This window comes from Dendrobates tinctorius, unplaced genomic scaffold (genome assembly GCF_039654945.1).
Source record: "Dendrobates tinctorius isolate UK_male_01 unplaced genomic scaffold, ASM3965494v1 ptg000047l, whole genome shotgun sequence".
Taxonomy (NCBI): Eukaryota; Metazoa; Chordata; class Amphibia; order Anura; family Dendrobatidae; genus Dendrobates; species Dendrobates tinctorius.
The window spans coordinates 2,349,322-2,365,976 of record NW_027361715.1 but is presented as its reverse complement, the minus strand read 5'-3'; the positions used below and the strand labels follow the sequence as shown (position 1 = coordinate 2,365,976).

The 16,655-nt window shown below is 48.8% G+C and overlaps 1 protein-coding gene across 3 annotated transcripts in view; it reads left to right on the top strand.

The window, feature by feature from the left end:
* The window catches only part of LOC141089688 (uncharacterized), a 51,374-nt gene that overhangs the window by 18,687 nt on the left and 16,032 nt on the right, over window positions 1-16,655 (top strand). For all 3 annotated transcript variants that reach the window (XM_073576161.1, XM_073576162.1, XM_073576163.1), the window contains exons 3-5: window positions 6,347-6,376; window positions 15,175-15,249; window positions 15,899-15,981. In XM_073576161.1, the coding sequence (XP_073432262.1) occupies window positions 6,347-6,376; window positions 15,175-15,249; window positions 15,899-15,981 (188 nt within the window). The remainder of the gene's footprint in view (window positions 1-6,346; window positions 6,377-15,174; window positions 15,250-15,898; window positions 15,982-16,655) is intronic.

Here is a 16,655-nt window from a genome sequence, read left to right as displayed (position 1 = left end):
CCCACGAGTGACCGCATTTTGGTGAGAACTTTGAACCCCCAAGGACTTCACAAAAGTTTATAACGTACAGCCGTACAATTAAAAAAATATTTTTTTTCCACAAAAATGATCTTTTCACCCCCAATTTTTATTTTCCCAAGGGAAACATGGCACCAAAAGTTATTGTGCAATTTGTCCTGAGTACGCTGATACCCCATATGTGGGGGAAAACCACTATTTGGGCGCATGGCAGAGCTTGGAAGGGAAGCAGCGCCATTTGACTTTTTTGGCTGGAGTTGAGATCAGACACCATATCGCGTTTGGAAAGCCCCTGATGTACCAAAACAGTGGAAACCCCCCAATTCTACCTCCACCCCTAACCCTAATCTCAACCCTAGACCTAAGGCCTCTTTCACACTTCCGTTTTTGACCATCAGTCAAAATCCGCCAGGTTTTGAAAAAAACGGATCCGCCATTTTTTTTTTTGCGGATCCGTTTTTTTCCCCATTGAGTTGCATTACCGGCGCATCTTGACGGATGGCCATCCGTTGGATCCGTTTTTGTGAGGATCCGTCAAATTTTTAGCGTCCGCCGGCATGCCTGGACGGACCTTGCAACGTTCTTTTGTTGTTGGATCCGCATTTTCCATTGCGCATGACCGGAGAAAGGAAGTCAGGGAGAAAATTAACCCTGAAATCCTTTCTGGCGGACGAAAAAATTCTCCCTCTCCCTCTCTCTCTCCTTCCCTGCCAGCGGTTCCTTTAAAATTCTGCGGATCCGTCAAAAGCATCAGTTAGGAACGTATCCACTTTTCCACCTTTTTGGCGGATTTTAACTGACACAAAAAACTGAAGTGTGAAAGAGGCCCTTACTCTTACCCTAGCCCTAACCCTAATGGGAAAATGGAAATAAATACATTTTTTTAAATTTTATTATTTTCCCTAACTAAGGGGGTAATAACGGGGGGGTTTGATTTACTATTTATGGCGGTTTTTATTTGGCAGCTGTCACACACTAAAAGACGCTTTTTATTGTAAATATAGTTTTTGCATCACCACATTTTGAGAGCTATAATTTTTCCATATTTTGACCCACAGAGTCATGTGAGGTCTTATTTTTTGCGGGACGAGTTGACATTTTTATTGGTATCATTTTCGGGGACGTGACATTTTTTGATCGCTTTTTATTCCGATTTTTGGGATGCAGAATGAACAAGAACCAGCATTTCATGAATTTCTTTTGGGGGGGGGGGGGTGAGTTTACACTGTTCCGCGTGTGGTAAAATTGATAAAGCGGTTTTATTGTTCGGGTCAGTACGATTACAGCGATACCTCATTTGTCATTTTTTTATGTTTTGGCGCTTTTATACAATAAAACCAATTTTATATAAAAAATAATTATTTTTGCATGGCTTATTCCGCGAGCTATAACTTTTTTTATATTTTCGCTGATGATGCTGTATGGTGGCTCGTTTTTTGCGGGACAAGATGACTTTTTCAGCGGTACCATGGTTATTTATATGTCTTTTTGATCTCGCGTTATTGCACTTTTTGTTCGGCGGTATGATAAAGCATTGTTGTTTTATTTGTTTTTTTGAATGGGTTCACTAAAGAGGTTAACTAATGGGACAGTTATAGGGTGGGTCGTTACGGACGCGCGATACTAAATGTGTACTTTTATTGTTTTTTTTTTTAATTATTTTTTAGAAAAAAAAGAAATTATTAGGGAATATCTTTTATTTTGGGATATTTTTTTTTAAATTATTTTTACAAGTGTTTTTCTTTTTTTTTTTAACTTTATTATATTGTCCCGGGGGGGGGGGGGGGGGGGGGACATCACTGTCTTGTGTCAGATCGCCGATCTGACACTTAGAACAGTGCTGTGTCAGATCGGCGATCTGACAGGCGCTGCAGCAAGCAGTGAGGAAGCCACCTCCCTGCAGGACCCCCAAGGCACCCGTGGCCATATTGGATCCGGGGGCCTGCAGGGAGGAGGACTCTCGGAGCAACGCAGCATATCGCGTCGCTCCGGGGGTCGCAGGTAAGCATGAGGGAGCCCCCTCCCTGCGCGCTTCTCTCCTATTCCCCCTGTACACTGCGATCATGCTTGATCGCAGTGTGCCAGGGGTTAATGTGCCGGGGGGGCGGTCCATGACCGCCCCTGACACACAGTGCCGGGTGTCAGCTGTGATAATCAGCTGACACCCGACCGCGATCAGCGGCGCTCCCCACGTGACTAACTCTGCTGCCTCACTGTAGTGCATGGATCCCTTGGGGGGGGTTTAATCTAAATTACGCCACTCTACGATTTAAAGGAAAACCCCAATGTAAGTGGTCAGCGTAGAGTGCCGGATAAATGCGTTCCAAATTATGTTCCAAATAAAATCTTCAAGTCAGTCCACAAAAAAACAAAAAAAAGAAGTCCTCATTCAGGTTCGTAATCTGTTAAAGGAAAGATAGGGGGCTTCCCCGTTAGTAGTAGCAAAAAGGCTCTGGGAAAGCTAAATGGCTCCTCGTACCCAAGAGAAATTTGGCAAATTGTGCTCCAAAATCCAGATGCCCCAGTGTGCCTAAATCGCAGTTAGTGTCCACATGTTTGTCATTTCTGTAGCGATGACAGCCCGCCTAATTTAGTGCATGAGCTCTGCACAGTGTACGGTCACTACAACGTACTGGTCACTACAACGGCAGTTTTCGCTCAGCAACATCCACTGCTGCCTGTTTCTGGAAAACTCCCATGGAGTCAAAATCGGCACTACATCTGTAGATAAATTCCCAAGGGAATATAATTTCCAAAATGAGGTCACTTGAGGGGGATTTTGCTCTTCTAGCACTTAGGGGCTCTGTATATGGAGTCCACAAACTATTATAGTACTGCTAAGATAAAAGGTGAGACTTGGGAGGGACGAAGCACTGTTTCCCAATAGCGATCTGTCTCACCTGGGTCTCTCTGTGTGGCTAAGCCGTACTGTACAGGCTCATATGGGGTATTTCTACATACAATAAAGATTGTGGGACAAATTTTTTTGCCATTTTTACCCATTTCCCAGTGTGAAAATTGTAAAATCTGAGGCTAAAACAAAATTCTGGTGATAAAAATGTACCGTATATACTCGTGTATAAGCCGACCCCCCCCCTAATTTTGCCACAGAAAACTGGGAAAACTTATTGACTCGTGTGTAAGCCGAGGGTGGAATCCATAGACTATGCCCCCATATGCTGCTCCATAGTTTATGCCCCAGCCCCCATATGCTGCTCTATAGTTTATGCCCCCCATATGCTGCTCCATAGACTGTCTCCATATGCTGCCCCATAGACTATGCCCCCATATGCTGCCCCATAGACTATGCCCCCATATGCTGCCCCATAGACTATGCCCCCATATGCTGCCCCATAGACTATGCCCCCATATGCTGCCCCATAGACTATGCCCCCATATGCTGCCCCATAGACTATGCCCCCATATGCTGCCCCATAGACTATGCCCCCATATGCTGCCCCATAGACTATGCCCCCATATGCTGCCCCATAGACCATGCCCCCATATGCTGCCCCATAGACCATGCCCCCATATGCTGCCCCATAGACCATGCCCCCATATGCTGCCCCATAGACCATGCCCCATAGACCATGCCCCCATATGCTGCCCCATAGACCATGCCCCCATATGCTGCCCCATAGACCATGCCCCCATATGCTGCCCCATAGACCATGCCCCATATGCTGCCCCATAGACTATGCCCCCATATGCTGCCCCATAGACTATGCCCCCATATGCTGCCCCATAGACTATGCCCCCATATGCTGCCCCATAGACTATGCCCCCATATGCTGCCCCATAGACTATGCCCCCATATGCTGCCCCATAGACTATGCCCCCATATGCTGCCCCATAGACTATGCCCCCATATGCTGCCCCATAGATTATGCTGCCCCATAGATTATGCTGACCCATAGATTATGCTGCCCCATAGATTATGCTGCCCCATAGATTATGCCCCCATATGCTGCTCCATAGATTATGCCCCCACATGCTGCTCCATAGTTTATGCCCCCACATGCTGCTCCATAGTTTATGCCCCCACATGCTGCTCCATAGTTTATGCCCCCACATGCTGCTCCATAGTTTATGCCCCCACATGCTGCTCCATAGTTTATGCCCCCACATGCTGCCCCATAGAATATGCCCCCACATGCTGCTCCATAGATTATGCCCCCATAGATTATGCTGCCCCATAGATTATGCCCTCATATGCTGCTCCATAGTTTATGCCCCCATATGCTGCTCCATAGTTTATGCCCCCATATGCTGCTCCATAGTTTATGACCCCATATGCTGCTCCATAGTTTATGCCCCCACATGCTGCTCCATAGTTTATGCCCCCACATGCTGCCCCATAGAATATGCCCCCACATGCTGCTCCATAGATTATGCCCCCATAGATTATGCTGCCCCATAGATTATGCCCTCATATGCTGCTCCATAGTTTATGCCCCCATATGCTGCTCCATAGTTTATGCCCCCATATGCTGCTCCATAGTTTATGCCCCCATATGCTGCCCCATAGACTCTGCCCCCATATGCTGCCCCATAGACTATGCCCCCATATGCTGCAAAAAAAAAATCCATACTCACCTCTCCTGGGTCCATCGCCGCTGTCTGCTGCTTCTTGTGTCAGTGACTGTTCAGCCAGTAGAGGGGCGGCGCGCACTAATCACGTCACCGCGCCCCCTGATGCCTAAACGTCACTGACACAGGATGCAGCAGAGACAGTGGTGAGCAGCGATGGACCCTGGACAGGTGAATATCGCTATACTCAGCCATCCTGCCATGGTCTCTGCAGCCTCGCTCGCTTCTCCACGGTCTCCCTTCCTGTCTCCAGCGGTCACGTGGTACCGCTCATTACCACTCATGAATATGCGCATATTCATGAGTGGTAATGAGTGGCACCACGTGACAGCTAGAGACAGTGGAGAAGCGAGCGAGGCTGCAGAGACCACGGCAGGACAGGTAAGTATGATCTCTGACACCCCCACTCCCCCTCCCCTAACGACCCCCAGGTATATGACCCGTGTATAAGCTGAGAGGGGGGACTTTCAGCCAAAAAAATGGGCTAAAAATCTCGGCTTATATACGGTAATTATCTTTTTCTTCACAGCCCAATACTATAAAAAAAATGTGACCCACCTGTGGTGTCAATGTGACCACTGCACCCTAGCTGAATTCACTGAGAGGTGTAGTCTGTAAAATGTGGTCACTTATGGGGGGGTTCTGCTGTTCTGGAGCCTCAGGGGCTCTGCCAATGTAACATGGCACCCTCAAACCGTAACCCCAAAATCTGACCTCCAATATGGCGCTCCTTCTCTTCTGAGCTTTGCACTGTGCCTCAGAAGTAGTTTTCGACCACATATGGGGTATCGGCATATTCAGGAGGAATTACACAACTTATTTTGGTGTTTTTTTTTATCCTGCTATCCTTGTGAAAATAAAAAAAAAATTGGTGCTAAAATTTTTGTGGGAATATTTAATTTTTTTTATTTTATGTTTTCACGGCTCTACATTATAAAATTCTGTGAAGCAGCTGGGCGTTGAAGGTGCTCACCACACATCTGGATACATTCCTTGAGGGGTCTAGTTTGCAAAATGGTGTCACCTGTGGGGGATTTCCACTGTTCAGGCACAACCATAGGCTCTCCAAATGCATCATGGCGTCCGCTAATTAATCCAGCAAGTTTTATATTCAGAAAGCACCGCTTCCCTTCCGAGCCCTGCCGTGTGCCCAAACAGTGGTTTTCCCCCGTATATGAGGTATCTGCTTGCTCAGGAGAAATGGCACAATTTAATTTTGGGGTCCATTTTTTTGTCCTGTTTTCCTCGTGAAAATAAAAGTTTAAGTCTAAAGTAAAATATATGGTGCAAAATTAAGTGTTCATTTTTTTTTTCCTTCCACATTCCAAAAATTCCTGTGCAGGGTTAATAAACTTCTTGAATGTGGTTTTGAGCACATTGAGGGGTGCATTTTTTTTAGAATGGTGTCACTTTTGGTTACTTTCTGTCCTATAGACCCCTCAAAGACACTTTGTAAATGTGAGGTGGTCCCTAAAATGAAATAAATGGTTTTGTTGGAAAGTTGAGAAATCGCTGGTGAACTTTTGAACCCTTATAATTTCCTAACAAAAAAAATTTTTTTTTAAAATAATTGTGCAATTTCAAGGGTACCAACACTTTTGGCCATGACTGTGTGTATGGGGGGGACAGGCTCATCCTAGTAACTGTATTTACTGCCCTTGTCTGCTCACATAATTCATTCTTTGTGCGATAACCATCCATGTCAGCCAAGTCATTAATTGCACTTTTGTTTCCACAGGAAGCCAAGCTGGATTCCTCGACTCCTAGAGTAAGTTTTCTTCCTCTGTCTTTGGAAGGGATTCATGAAGCCAATTAACCCCAATAGTAGAGAACTAGCAAGAGTCTCCAGTAATGGGCAAAATATTGTAGCCTTAAAGGGGTTACTCTTGACTTTATGTACTTAGGTTTTTTACTGTGGGCCTAAGAAAACCCCTAATTAAAACATTAACCTTTATTAATAATTGTAAATAGGACTAGCAGCATAAAAGACACACACTTTACAATGCTAAAATGCGATGCTGATGTAGAGACTACTGGATGCACCCACTTTTATACCCTTTCCTGAGCACCTGACTACACAGCGGAGGGTGGCACTGCTGCTCCTCAGCGGTTTTCTTTTATTTCTCTAGTGTGCCCTCGACAGTGCCAGCTTGGATATCAAAGTGTAGTAGCCGCAAAAAAATATTTAGCGCCTTATTAATAGGAAACAGAAGATTTCACCACTGATTCCAAATCCGCAAATAAACAAGTGGGAGACAAAGGGAATAAATAGAAAGGGGAAGAGAATCAGTCCAGGTATCTGACTCCTTAAAACAGAAAAGGTATAGCTGGAAAAAGCCAATTTACCCTGTTGTCCTAAGATCTGGATCTCTGCCTAACAGCGGAGGATGGCACCCTATATATGGGAGAACGGTGCCCCTGCTCCATGGCTGCTGTCCCTAGGGCACCCTACACTGCCCTTAATAGATATAGGTATACAGTGTATGCTGTATGGACACACGTCAGCAGACAAGATATGTCATTGATTACAGATACATTCAAACACCAGTGTCAGAATATAGCTAAGGAACATGAGATCAAAGTATAGAAATTAGTTTGTGGAAAAACTTGGTACTTATCCAGACACGTCTAGAGTCATCTGCCTTGATGCGTTTCACCTGTACGGAGGCCTGATAAATTGATACCAAGTCATGATGTCCAGCTTGATGACTTAGTGTCAGTTTATCAGGCCTCCTGATGAGCCATATTTGAATGTACCTGTAATTGATGACATACCTTGTGTGCTGACATCTTTCTCGTTCGCCTTATTGGGGGACACAGAGACCATGGGGGTATGCTGCTGCCACTAGGAGGCTGACACTATGCACAAAAAAAGGTTAGCTCCTCCTCCGCATTGTACACCCCACCGACCGGCAGGAAGTTCCTCAGTTTAGCTTAGTGTCAGTAGGAGGTGGACACGGGTCTTTTATTAGACCCCTATCTACCTCGTCGTGCGTCGTTCCTTTACAGGTTTCGGAGGGATACGGAGTGAACAGTCACATCCGTACTCCCACAAAGAGACTATGAGTACGGCGTGTACTGCCACCCCGTATCCTCATAGGTCTCTGCGGCAGGACCAGGAGCCTCGCACAGGTGCGTGCCAGCTATACGGACGGTCCTTGCCCCCCGCCTCCCACCATCTCGCCTACCAGAGCCTGACGGTTGGACGGGGCGTGGATTCCATAAAGACGACAGACAGCGTGGGATTCTCAGGTACCTTTATTGTGGCCCCCGGCCTGGGTGAGTATGCGGTCTAGCGGTCCCCCGGCGTTTTCATCCTAAGGCGGTCGCCAGGGGACCACGGTAGGGCCTGCGCGCCCGCTTCTCCCCACGGTCGCCGCATCCATGAAGGCCCCTTTTCTTTCGGGCCTTGTTCTGCGCCCGGTGTTGCGGCGCGTCTTCCGCGCCGACCCCCTGCTGACAGGCGGCCGGCGCTATTAATTTAGGCCCCGGCTTCATCTCGGGCCTACCGCTGCGTCGCGGCCATGCCCCCTGCCCCTTTCTTCTAAGCGGGCTTCTCTCCCGCCCATCCTAGGCCTTCCCAGCCCCCTTGCCTCACACCAGCCTGCTATTGGACAGCGGGCGGTGCTAAGGGGATCTCTGCAGCGAGCTCCGCCCTTCTCCCTCTGGCAGCGCGCCCTTTCCCTGGTGGTCGCCATCTTCTCAGCCTGCCAGCCGGACCTCATTCCCTGCCGGATTTCGGTCGCTGGGGCTTTTTTCAGCCGGATTGGCCTGGCCTCATCCTGCAGCCAGATCAGAGAGCGTCTCCCTTGGGGACACCGGACCGTGAGTAGCTCTGCACCTGCAGACTGACACCCTTCTCTGCCTTCTGTCCCCCAACCGGCCGGCACTGCCTCTCTTTTCACTATGTCCAACGCTAAGTCTGATCGTACCAGCTCTGCGTCCAGCCCGACGCCGCTCAGGAGCCATCCATAGCCCCAGGGGCAAGTGAGCCCCCCATGCCGGGTTGGGCCTCCTCTCAATCACAGTCAGTGGCAGACCTCATCAAGGTTTCTCAGTCCCTAGTAGCCGTTCTGGACAAGTTGCCCTTGGGAGCTTCGGCGGGACCCAGCACGTCTCAGGACATCCCATCTGAGCCAGCCAGCGGCAGTCGCAAGAGGCCCAGGCAGGACCTCCAGGCGGAGTCCTCCCCTCGTCCTACCTCACCCCATAGTCCCCAGCAGTCTCCCTCTCGGGCCTCCTCCCCCGAGTCAGGAGAAGCGCTTTCGGAATCGGAAGGGGTCTTAGAGCTGGATTCGGACCAGGATGCGAACATGAAGGTTACGGTGCAAAACCTCATTGCCGCGATTCACCATACCTTAGACATCGCTGACGCCCCTGCGAAATCCTCAGATCAGGAGGTTTCGTCCAGACGGGCGGAAACACCATCCAGGGTGTTTCCCTTCCATTCTGAGTTTGGAAAGATTTTTACAAAGGAGAGAGAAGATCCGACCAGACGCTTTCAAAGAGGAAAGCGTCTCGGCGTGCTGTACCCGTTTGCTAAAGAGCTCACGGACAACTGGGCCGCTTCTCCCTCGGTGGACCCTCCCGTGTCCAGACTTTCTAATAATACAGTCCTTCCGCTGTCAGGTGTGGCGTCGCTAAAAGATTCTAATGATAGGATCATAGAATCTCTAGCAAAATCTGCCTTCGAAGCGGCATCAGCAGCGGTATGTCCAGTCTTTGTTTCTTCTTGGGCAGCAAAGGCCATATCCACTTGGGCAGATGACCTTCGGCAGGGCATTCTGGATAAGGCACGACCAGAGCATTTGGCCGATCTCGCCAATCAGATTTCCCATGCGGGGGATTATCTGCTTTCTGCCTCCTTGGATGCCGCATCTTGCGCAGTTCAGGCGTCAAGTAACATCGTGGCAATCCGACGTACAATTTGGCTCAAGGCCTGGCAGGCGGACTTGTCCTCTAAAAAGTCTCTGACCAATCTGCCTTTTCATGGAGTGCGTCTCTTCGGATCACAATTGGATCAGATTATTAAGGACGCCACCGGAGGTACGAGTTCTCTTCTCCCCTCCAAGCCTCGCAGACCTCCTCCAAGGCGTCAGTTTCGTCCCTGTCGGACTTTCCGCCGTTTCAATACGGCGGAAAACCCTTCCAACCAGCAAAGGCCACAGGCACGTCAGGAAAGAAAGAAGGTTTCCTTCAGGCCCACTCCGTCCTGGCGGTCCCACTCTTCCCAGGGAAGACCGTCCAGATCTAGATCTGGACGGTCTACGTCCGCATGACTACCATCGGTCTCCCGTGGGTCCCTTCCAATTGGGAGGTCGACTTCTCTTCTTCAGCGACGTCTGGCTCGCCTCAGTAGAGGACGCTTGGGTCAGAGAGGTTGTATCAACAGGATACAAAATAGAGTTCATTTCTCTTCCACGGGATCGTTTCTTACAATCCCGTCCGCCGAGGGATCCGGCCTTGGTCCCGGGGTTCGGTTCGGCCATCGCCTCTCTTCTCAGTTCCGGGGTGATTGTGCCCGTTCCCGAAACGGAACGCTTCACAGGGTTTTATTCAAACCTGTTTGTGGTGCCGAAAAAGGACGGGATAGTTCGACCCATCTTGGATCTCAAGTTACTCAACAAGAGAGTTCGCCTTCGCCACTTCCGGATGGAGTCATTTCGCTCGGTAATTGCTTCCATGGAGGAGCAGGAATTCATGGGTTCCATAGACATCCAAGATGCCTATCTACAGGTGCCCATATTTCCCGGACATCAGAAGTTCCTGCGGTTTGCGATTCTTCACGAACATTACCAGGTCGTCGCGCTTCCTTTCGGGCTCGCCACCGCTCCCAGAGTCTTCACGAAGATTATGGCGGCGTTGATGGCCTTGTTGAGGATCAGAGGTCTCGTTCTTTTTCCGTACCTCGACGATATCCTGATCAAGGCCCCCTCCTTTCAACAGGCCCGCCTAAGTGTGGCGATCGTTCTAGACACCCTGTCCAGTTTTGGGTGGATCGTCAACCGGGAAAAGTCCTGTCTGGTCCCTACTTAACGCCTTGTGTTTCTGGGCCTTCTGTTCGACACTCGTCGGTCAAGGGTATTTCTCCCACAAGACAAGATTCTTTCCCTGCAGCAGGGCGTGCGATCATTACAGATCACACGATTTCCATCCCTCAGGTCAGCCATGAGGGTCCTGGGGAAGATGGTGGCGGCGATAGAGGCAGTTCCCTTTGCCCAATTTCACGTCAGGCCACTCCAGCAGGCCATTTTGTCCAGGTGGAACAGGTCGGCTCTGTCTCTGGATCGTCCGGTTCGCCTTTCCTGCCGGATCAGGCGGTCTCTCAACGGGTGGTTGACGTCTCCCCTCATTCTCTTGGGGCGGTCTTTTCCCGTTCACTGGCAGATTGTCACTACGGACGCCAGCCTCATCGGCTGGGGTGCAGTGTTCCGCAATCACACTGTTCAGGGTCGATGGTCGACTCAGGAATCAGCTCTGCAGATCAATGTCCTAGAGATACGGGCGATCCATCTAGCTCTCGTCCACTGGGAAAGGCGCCTCAAGGGCCTGACTGTCAGGATTCAGACAGACAATGCCACAGCGGTGGCGTATATCAACCGCCAAGGGGGGACACGGAGTGTCTCAGCCCTGGCGGAAGTGTCCAGAATTCTTCAATGGGCAGAGACCTTTGTTCCAACGATTTCCGCGGTTCACATTCCCGGCGTGGACAACTGGGCCGCCGATTTCCTCAGCCGCGAGGGTCTCGCGGCAGGGTAATGGTCCCTACATCCGGAGGTGTTTCATCTGCTCTGCCGTCGGTGGGGAACCCCGGATGTAGACCTCATGGCATCTCGCCTCAACAGGAAAGTCCCACAATTCGTGTCCAGGTCTCGGGACCCTCTGGCAGTGGGCGCCGACGCTCTGGCCGTCCCTTGGTCACAGTTCGTGCTCCCCTACCTGTTCCCTCCTCTGCCTCTTCTTCCCAAGCTGTTGAAGAAAATCAAAGCAGAGGGGATTCCAGTCATCCTCATCGCCCCGAATTGGCCCAGAAGGTCTTGATTCGCAGACATTGTCAACCTTCTCGCGGACGCCCCCTGGAAGCTTCCCGACGGGCAGATCTGCTGTCTCAAGGCCCGATTTGCCACCCCAATTCTCGGTCGCTCAATTTAACGGCGTGGCTGTTGAGACCGAGGTTTTGAGACGGGCAGGATTCTCTGATCGGGTAATTCATACCATGATCCGCGCCAGAAAGCCGCCTTCTTCGAAGATCTATTACCGTACTTGGAAAGCCTATTTCTCCTGGTGTGAGGCCAATGACATAGCGCCCTTGGTTTTTTCGCTCCCTTCTATTCTGGCGTTTCTTCAGGCAGGGCTGGATGCTGGGCTTGCTCTCAGTTCCTTGAAGGGTCAAGTTTCGGCACTGTCCATTTTATTTCAGAAAACGCTGGCCTCCCGGCCCCAGGTCAAAACCTTCCTCCAGGGTGTGGCTCACACGGTTCCTCCGTACCGAGCTCCCGTGGATCCTTGGGATCTTAATTTGGTTCTGCAGGGTCCTCCTTTTGAACCTCTCAGGGACGTTTCCCTTTCCCTCCTTTCTTGGAAAGTGGCCTTTCTGGTGGCCATTACCTCCATCCGGCGCGTGTCGGAATTAGCGGTACTTTCTTGCCGCTCTCCTTTTTTGGTCCTTCATCAGGACAAGGTAGTTCTGCGGCCTCCGCCCTCTTTTCTTCCGAAGGTGGTATCTTCGTTTCACCTCAATGAGGACATTGTTCTGCCATCCTTCTGCCCGAGCCCAGCTCACCCTCGGGAGCCGTCTTTGGACAAGCTGGACCTAGTCAGGGCATTGAGAGTCTATCTAGCCCGGACGACTTCCTTGCGGAAGTCAGACTCTCTGTTCATCACCCAGCCTCAAAGGCCACTATTGCGCGCTGGATCAGATCGGCAATTTTGGAGGCATACCGGGTCAAGCATCGAGTGGCCCCTCCAGGGATCAGAGCGCACTCTACCCGGGCGGTGGGTGCCTCCTGGGCGGTGCACCACAGAGCTTCCGCGCTGCAGCTTTGCAATGCTGCAACGTGGTCATCGGTTCACACCTTTGTGAAATTCTACAGGGTCCACACCTACGCTTCGGCGGACGCCAGCCTAGGTAGAAGGATTCTGCAGGCTGCGGTGGCGAGTCCACTGGCCTGATGGAAGTTTGTTTCCCACCCCAGGGACTGCTTTGGGACGTCCCATGGTCTCTGTGTCCCCCAATAAGGCGAACGAGAAAACAGGATTTTTTGGGTTGCTTACCGTAAAATCTGTTTCTCGGAGCCTTCATTGGGGGACACAGCACCCTCCCATGTTCTACAACTCCTGTTCTTATGTTTGTCGGTTTGTTACAGTTGAGTTGTTTGTTCTGCTTTCAATCTATTCTGTTACTTCTCCTACTGCTTTCTCACTAACTGAGGAACTTCCTGCCGGTCGGTGGGGTGTACACTGCGGAGGAGGAGCTAACCTTTTTTTGTGCATAGTGTCAGCCTCCTAGTGGCAGCAGCATACCCCCATGGTCTCTGTGTCCCCCAATGAAGGCTCCGAGAAACAGATTTTACGGTAAGCAACCCAAAAAATCCTGTTTTTGCTGTGTGTCTATATGGCATACACTGTGTTTTGTGGCGTGTGATACCTGGAACGATTCTTCTTCCTCTTTCTATTTATTCCTATTGTCTCCCATTTGTTTGTGGATTTGGAATTAGTGGTGCATACCTCTGTTTACAATCTATATTTTTTTGTGGCTACCACACATTGATATCCAAGCTAGAGCTGTTGAGGGCGCACTAGGGAAATAAGGGAAAAGGGGTGGGGGGCTCCAGTTTGACAATATTGAGGTGGAAACCTCCGCTGTGTAGGCAGGTGTTCAGGAAAGGGTATAAAATAGGGTGAATCCAGAGTGCCTACACCAGCTTTGCATTTTAGCATTGTCAAGTGTGTGTCTTTTATGTTTAGTCCGATTTACAAAGAATTCATGTATTTAATTGTGGGATTTCATATGTGAGTTATTTCTTCCAGACCTCTTTTTCTCCTTAGCAATTATTCTATGGGCCTAAGACCTAACAGGCATGTAGTAGCTATCTGCCTGTTTTATCCAGTGCTGGCACAGAGCGATCACCAACTGCTCAATGTCTTTTTCTTCTACCATGGAGCCTGAGTGCCGACGTCATGCTGATTGACAGCTGGCTCCTTGCAGTTATACAGCGGGTTGTCGGCTGATGGCCTCAGCAGTAGTGATGAGCGAGTATACTCGTTGCTCGGGTTTTCCTGAGCTTTGTCGGGTGTCCTCCGAGTATTTGGATGAGCTCGGAGATTTAGTTTCTGTCGCCGTAGCTGCATGATTTGCGGCTGCTAGACAGCCTGAATACATGTGGGGATTTCATAACAAACAGGCAATTCCCCATGTTTATTCAGGCTGTCTAGCAGCCGCAAATCATGCAGCTGCATCGACAAACTAAATCTCCAAGCATGCCAAAATACTCGGAGGATACCCGTGCAACGCATATACTCGCTCATCACTACTCAGCACTCATGCCTCAACATAGCACTGCTTAAGGGAAGCTGCTCTGTGGACTGGCTATAGCGCAGGCCCCGGAAGCGCCAGCAGGAGTGGTCAGTGCCTGCTCTGTGCTGGCAAAGATAGCAACTATCTGCCTGTTAGTTCTTGGGCACATTGTAAAGAGAAAAAAAGTCCCAGATATCTCCTTTAAAAAGCCAGCGAGTCTGGTCCAAGAGCCATTTTTTTTTTTGTTTTTTTTTTGGCCCTAACCATTGTAACCTTCACCAATACATTTTTGGCGAAAGTTTGAGAGCTGTAAGTTGTCACTATCTTTTCAGGTATGTGCACACATTTCCTATTTGGAGTAATCAAATCAGCCCTGATTATCACTCAGCATTCATTTCAGAAAATGCTCCAATTTCAGCTGTGAATCTGTGATTAGATCTATTCCAGTTTATCTGAACTGACTAATCCACTGGCTTTTTTTTTTTTTTTACATAGGATTAAGTAACAAATTCTATTTATCTCCCTCCTCTCTCCAAATGCAAACTTTTTTAGATGCATGTGACTAAGGAATTCGAATTTAGGCGCAAAATCCGTAACAAATCCACATAAATTCTGTGCAATCATGCCGCCTTTTTTATGTGGCTGTTGTTTTTTTATTAAAGGAAGATTAAGCAGCCGGAGTGCAAAGGAGTTAAACAATGCCAGTCACTTCTGGTTTAGGTGGTGAGAGGAGCTTGTTGTCATCCTATTCTAATTAATAGGACCTAAGAAGCGACAAGCAGCTGATGGACACCACAATAGCAGTCACCACCAGATGTGCAAGGCTCTGAATAACCACTTTAGGTTTCTGAAAAGCTATTAGGAGGGAAGATTAGCAGAAGACAATACAATTAATCCCTTTTATTATGGGTTGACCAGAGATGAATATGTAGGTCTACCATTACAATGAAGCAAACTGCTCTTCATAGAAGCCATTTCAGTATGTGTGTATATCTGTTACTCAAATTCTGAATTGCAATTTTTCCTAAACTGTATATCCTCATTTTTAGCATTAATCCGTACAAGCCGAGCCAGAAAGCCTCATTCTCGGAGCAGTATAGCAGAGACTTGGAAGAGCAGAACAGGTAAGAGCGTCTGCTATTGGCATGCTCCTACACGGTAAGATGTTGTTTTCCTTTGGGTCAGGCCAGATTGTGCAGCAAAGGGTGAAGAAATCCACAGCAGAGTTGATTGCCTGAAGTCCCTTGCAGACGTCTGCCTCTGTATTTAAGCTGGAATTAGCACAGTTCTGTCCACTTGCACAGTACGGAGGTCCGCATGGTTAATGGCAAGTGATTGGCACGAGGGTGTATGCCCATACAGCTTACTACACTTCTCAGTGCATTAATACAAAGGTAGAGATGCCAGTTCTGTGCTAAGACAGCACGACTAGAATGTGACCCAACCGCCTTTACACTGCTGCCTTTCTCCAGTACTTGCAGCTGGCCCTTCACTGATTCCAGCGCAGACCCTCCTCCTCTGTCAGTAACTTCCCTTTACCATGTACACATTGCCTCTTGCATGCTCCAGCTCTGGGCCCCCTGCTGGAAGAAAACGGAAAACGTGCAGGAGGTTGCCACCTGTTGTATGAAACTGTTGGCGCCAGAGTTCTTGATGCAGTCCATGACCTCATCAGCTCTTATAAGCTTATATTTATAACAAATAATCTTTGAGATGTGAATATTTCTGAGTAATGTGTACTGTGATGTATACGGATGCATTGTGTATTTACAGCATTGAGGAACTCTTTGGGAAGAAGCATAACTTTACTTCTGGAACAGAGGAATATTGTGAGAGATATCAGTACTCACAAGACAGTAAGTTTGGACACTTATTATTTGTACGGTTAGAGCAGTTTATGGTTCATTTTATGTTTCGCCATTGCCTGGAATAGATGATTGACATTAGTGGTTCCTCTGTAACTAACAGCCATTATGTCCCTATAGTTAAATGTCCCAAAATATTAATGTGTATACCATAGTTTTCAGACTATATGGCACACCCCAGGTTTGAACATCAGAAAATGGTAAAAACATATCTCCTACTGTTCAAAACGTCCCTGGTGATATAAATGTATGAAAATGTCAATGCCACAAATTTTTGGACTGTTGGGTGGTAATAGGCTAGAGCGTGCACATTCTATTACATGCAGCTCTATAGCATCCACATTATCACACAAACCTGATCTGCAGGCAGCACTGCTGTACATACAGATGCACACAACGCTATTGCACGAACAGTGCATGCATACACACCTCTTCAGTATGTACATTTGTACACCACCTTTCTTCTGCGCACACAGTAGTTACACGCACCCCTTTGCTGCGCACACAGTAGATACACGCACCCCTCTGCTGCGCACACGGTAGATACACGCACCCCTCTGCTGCGCACACGGTAGATACACGCACCCCTCTGCTGCGCACACGGTAGATACAAGCACGCCTCTGCTGCTCACACAGTAGATACAAGCACGCGTCTGCTGCGCACA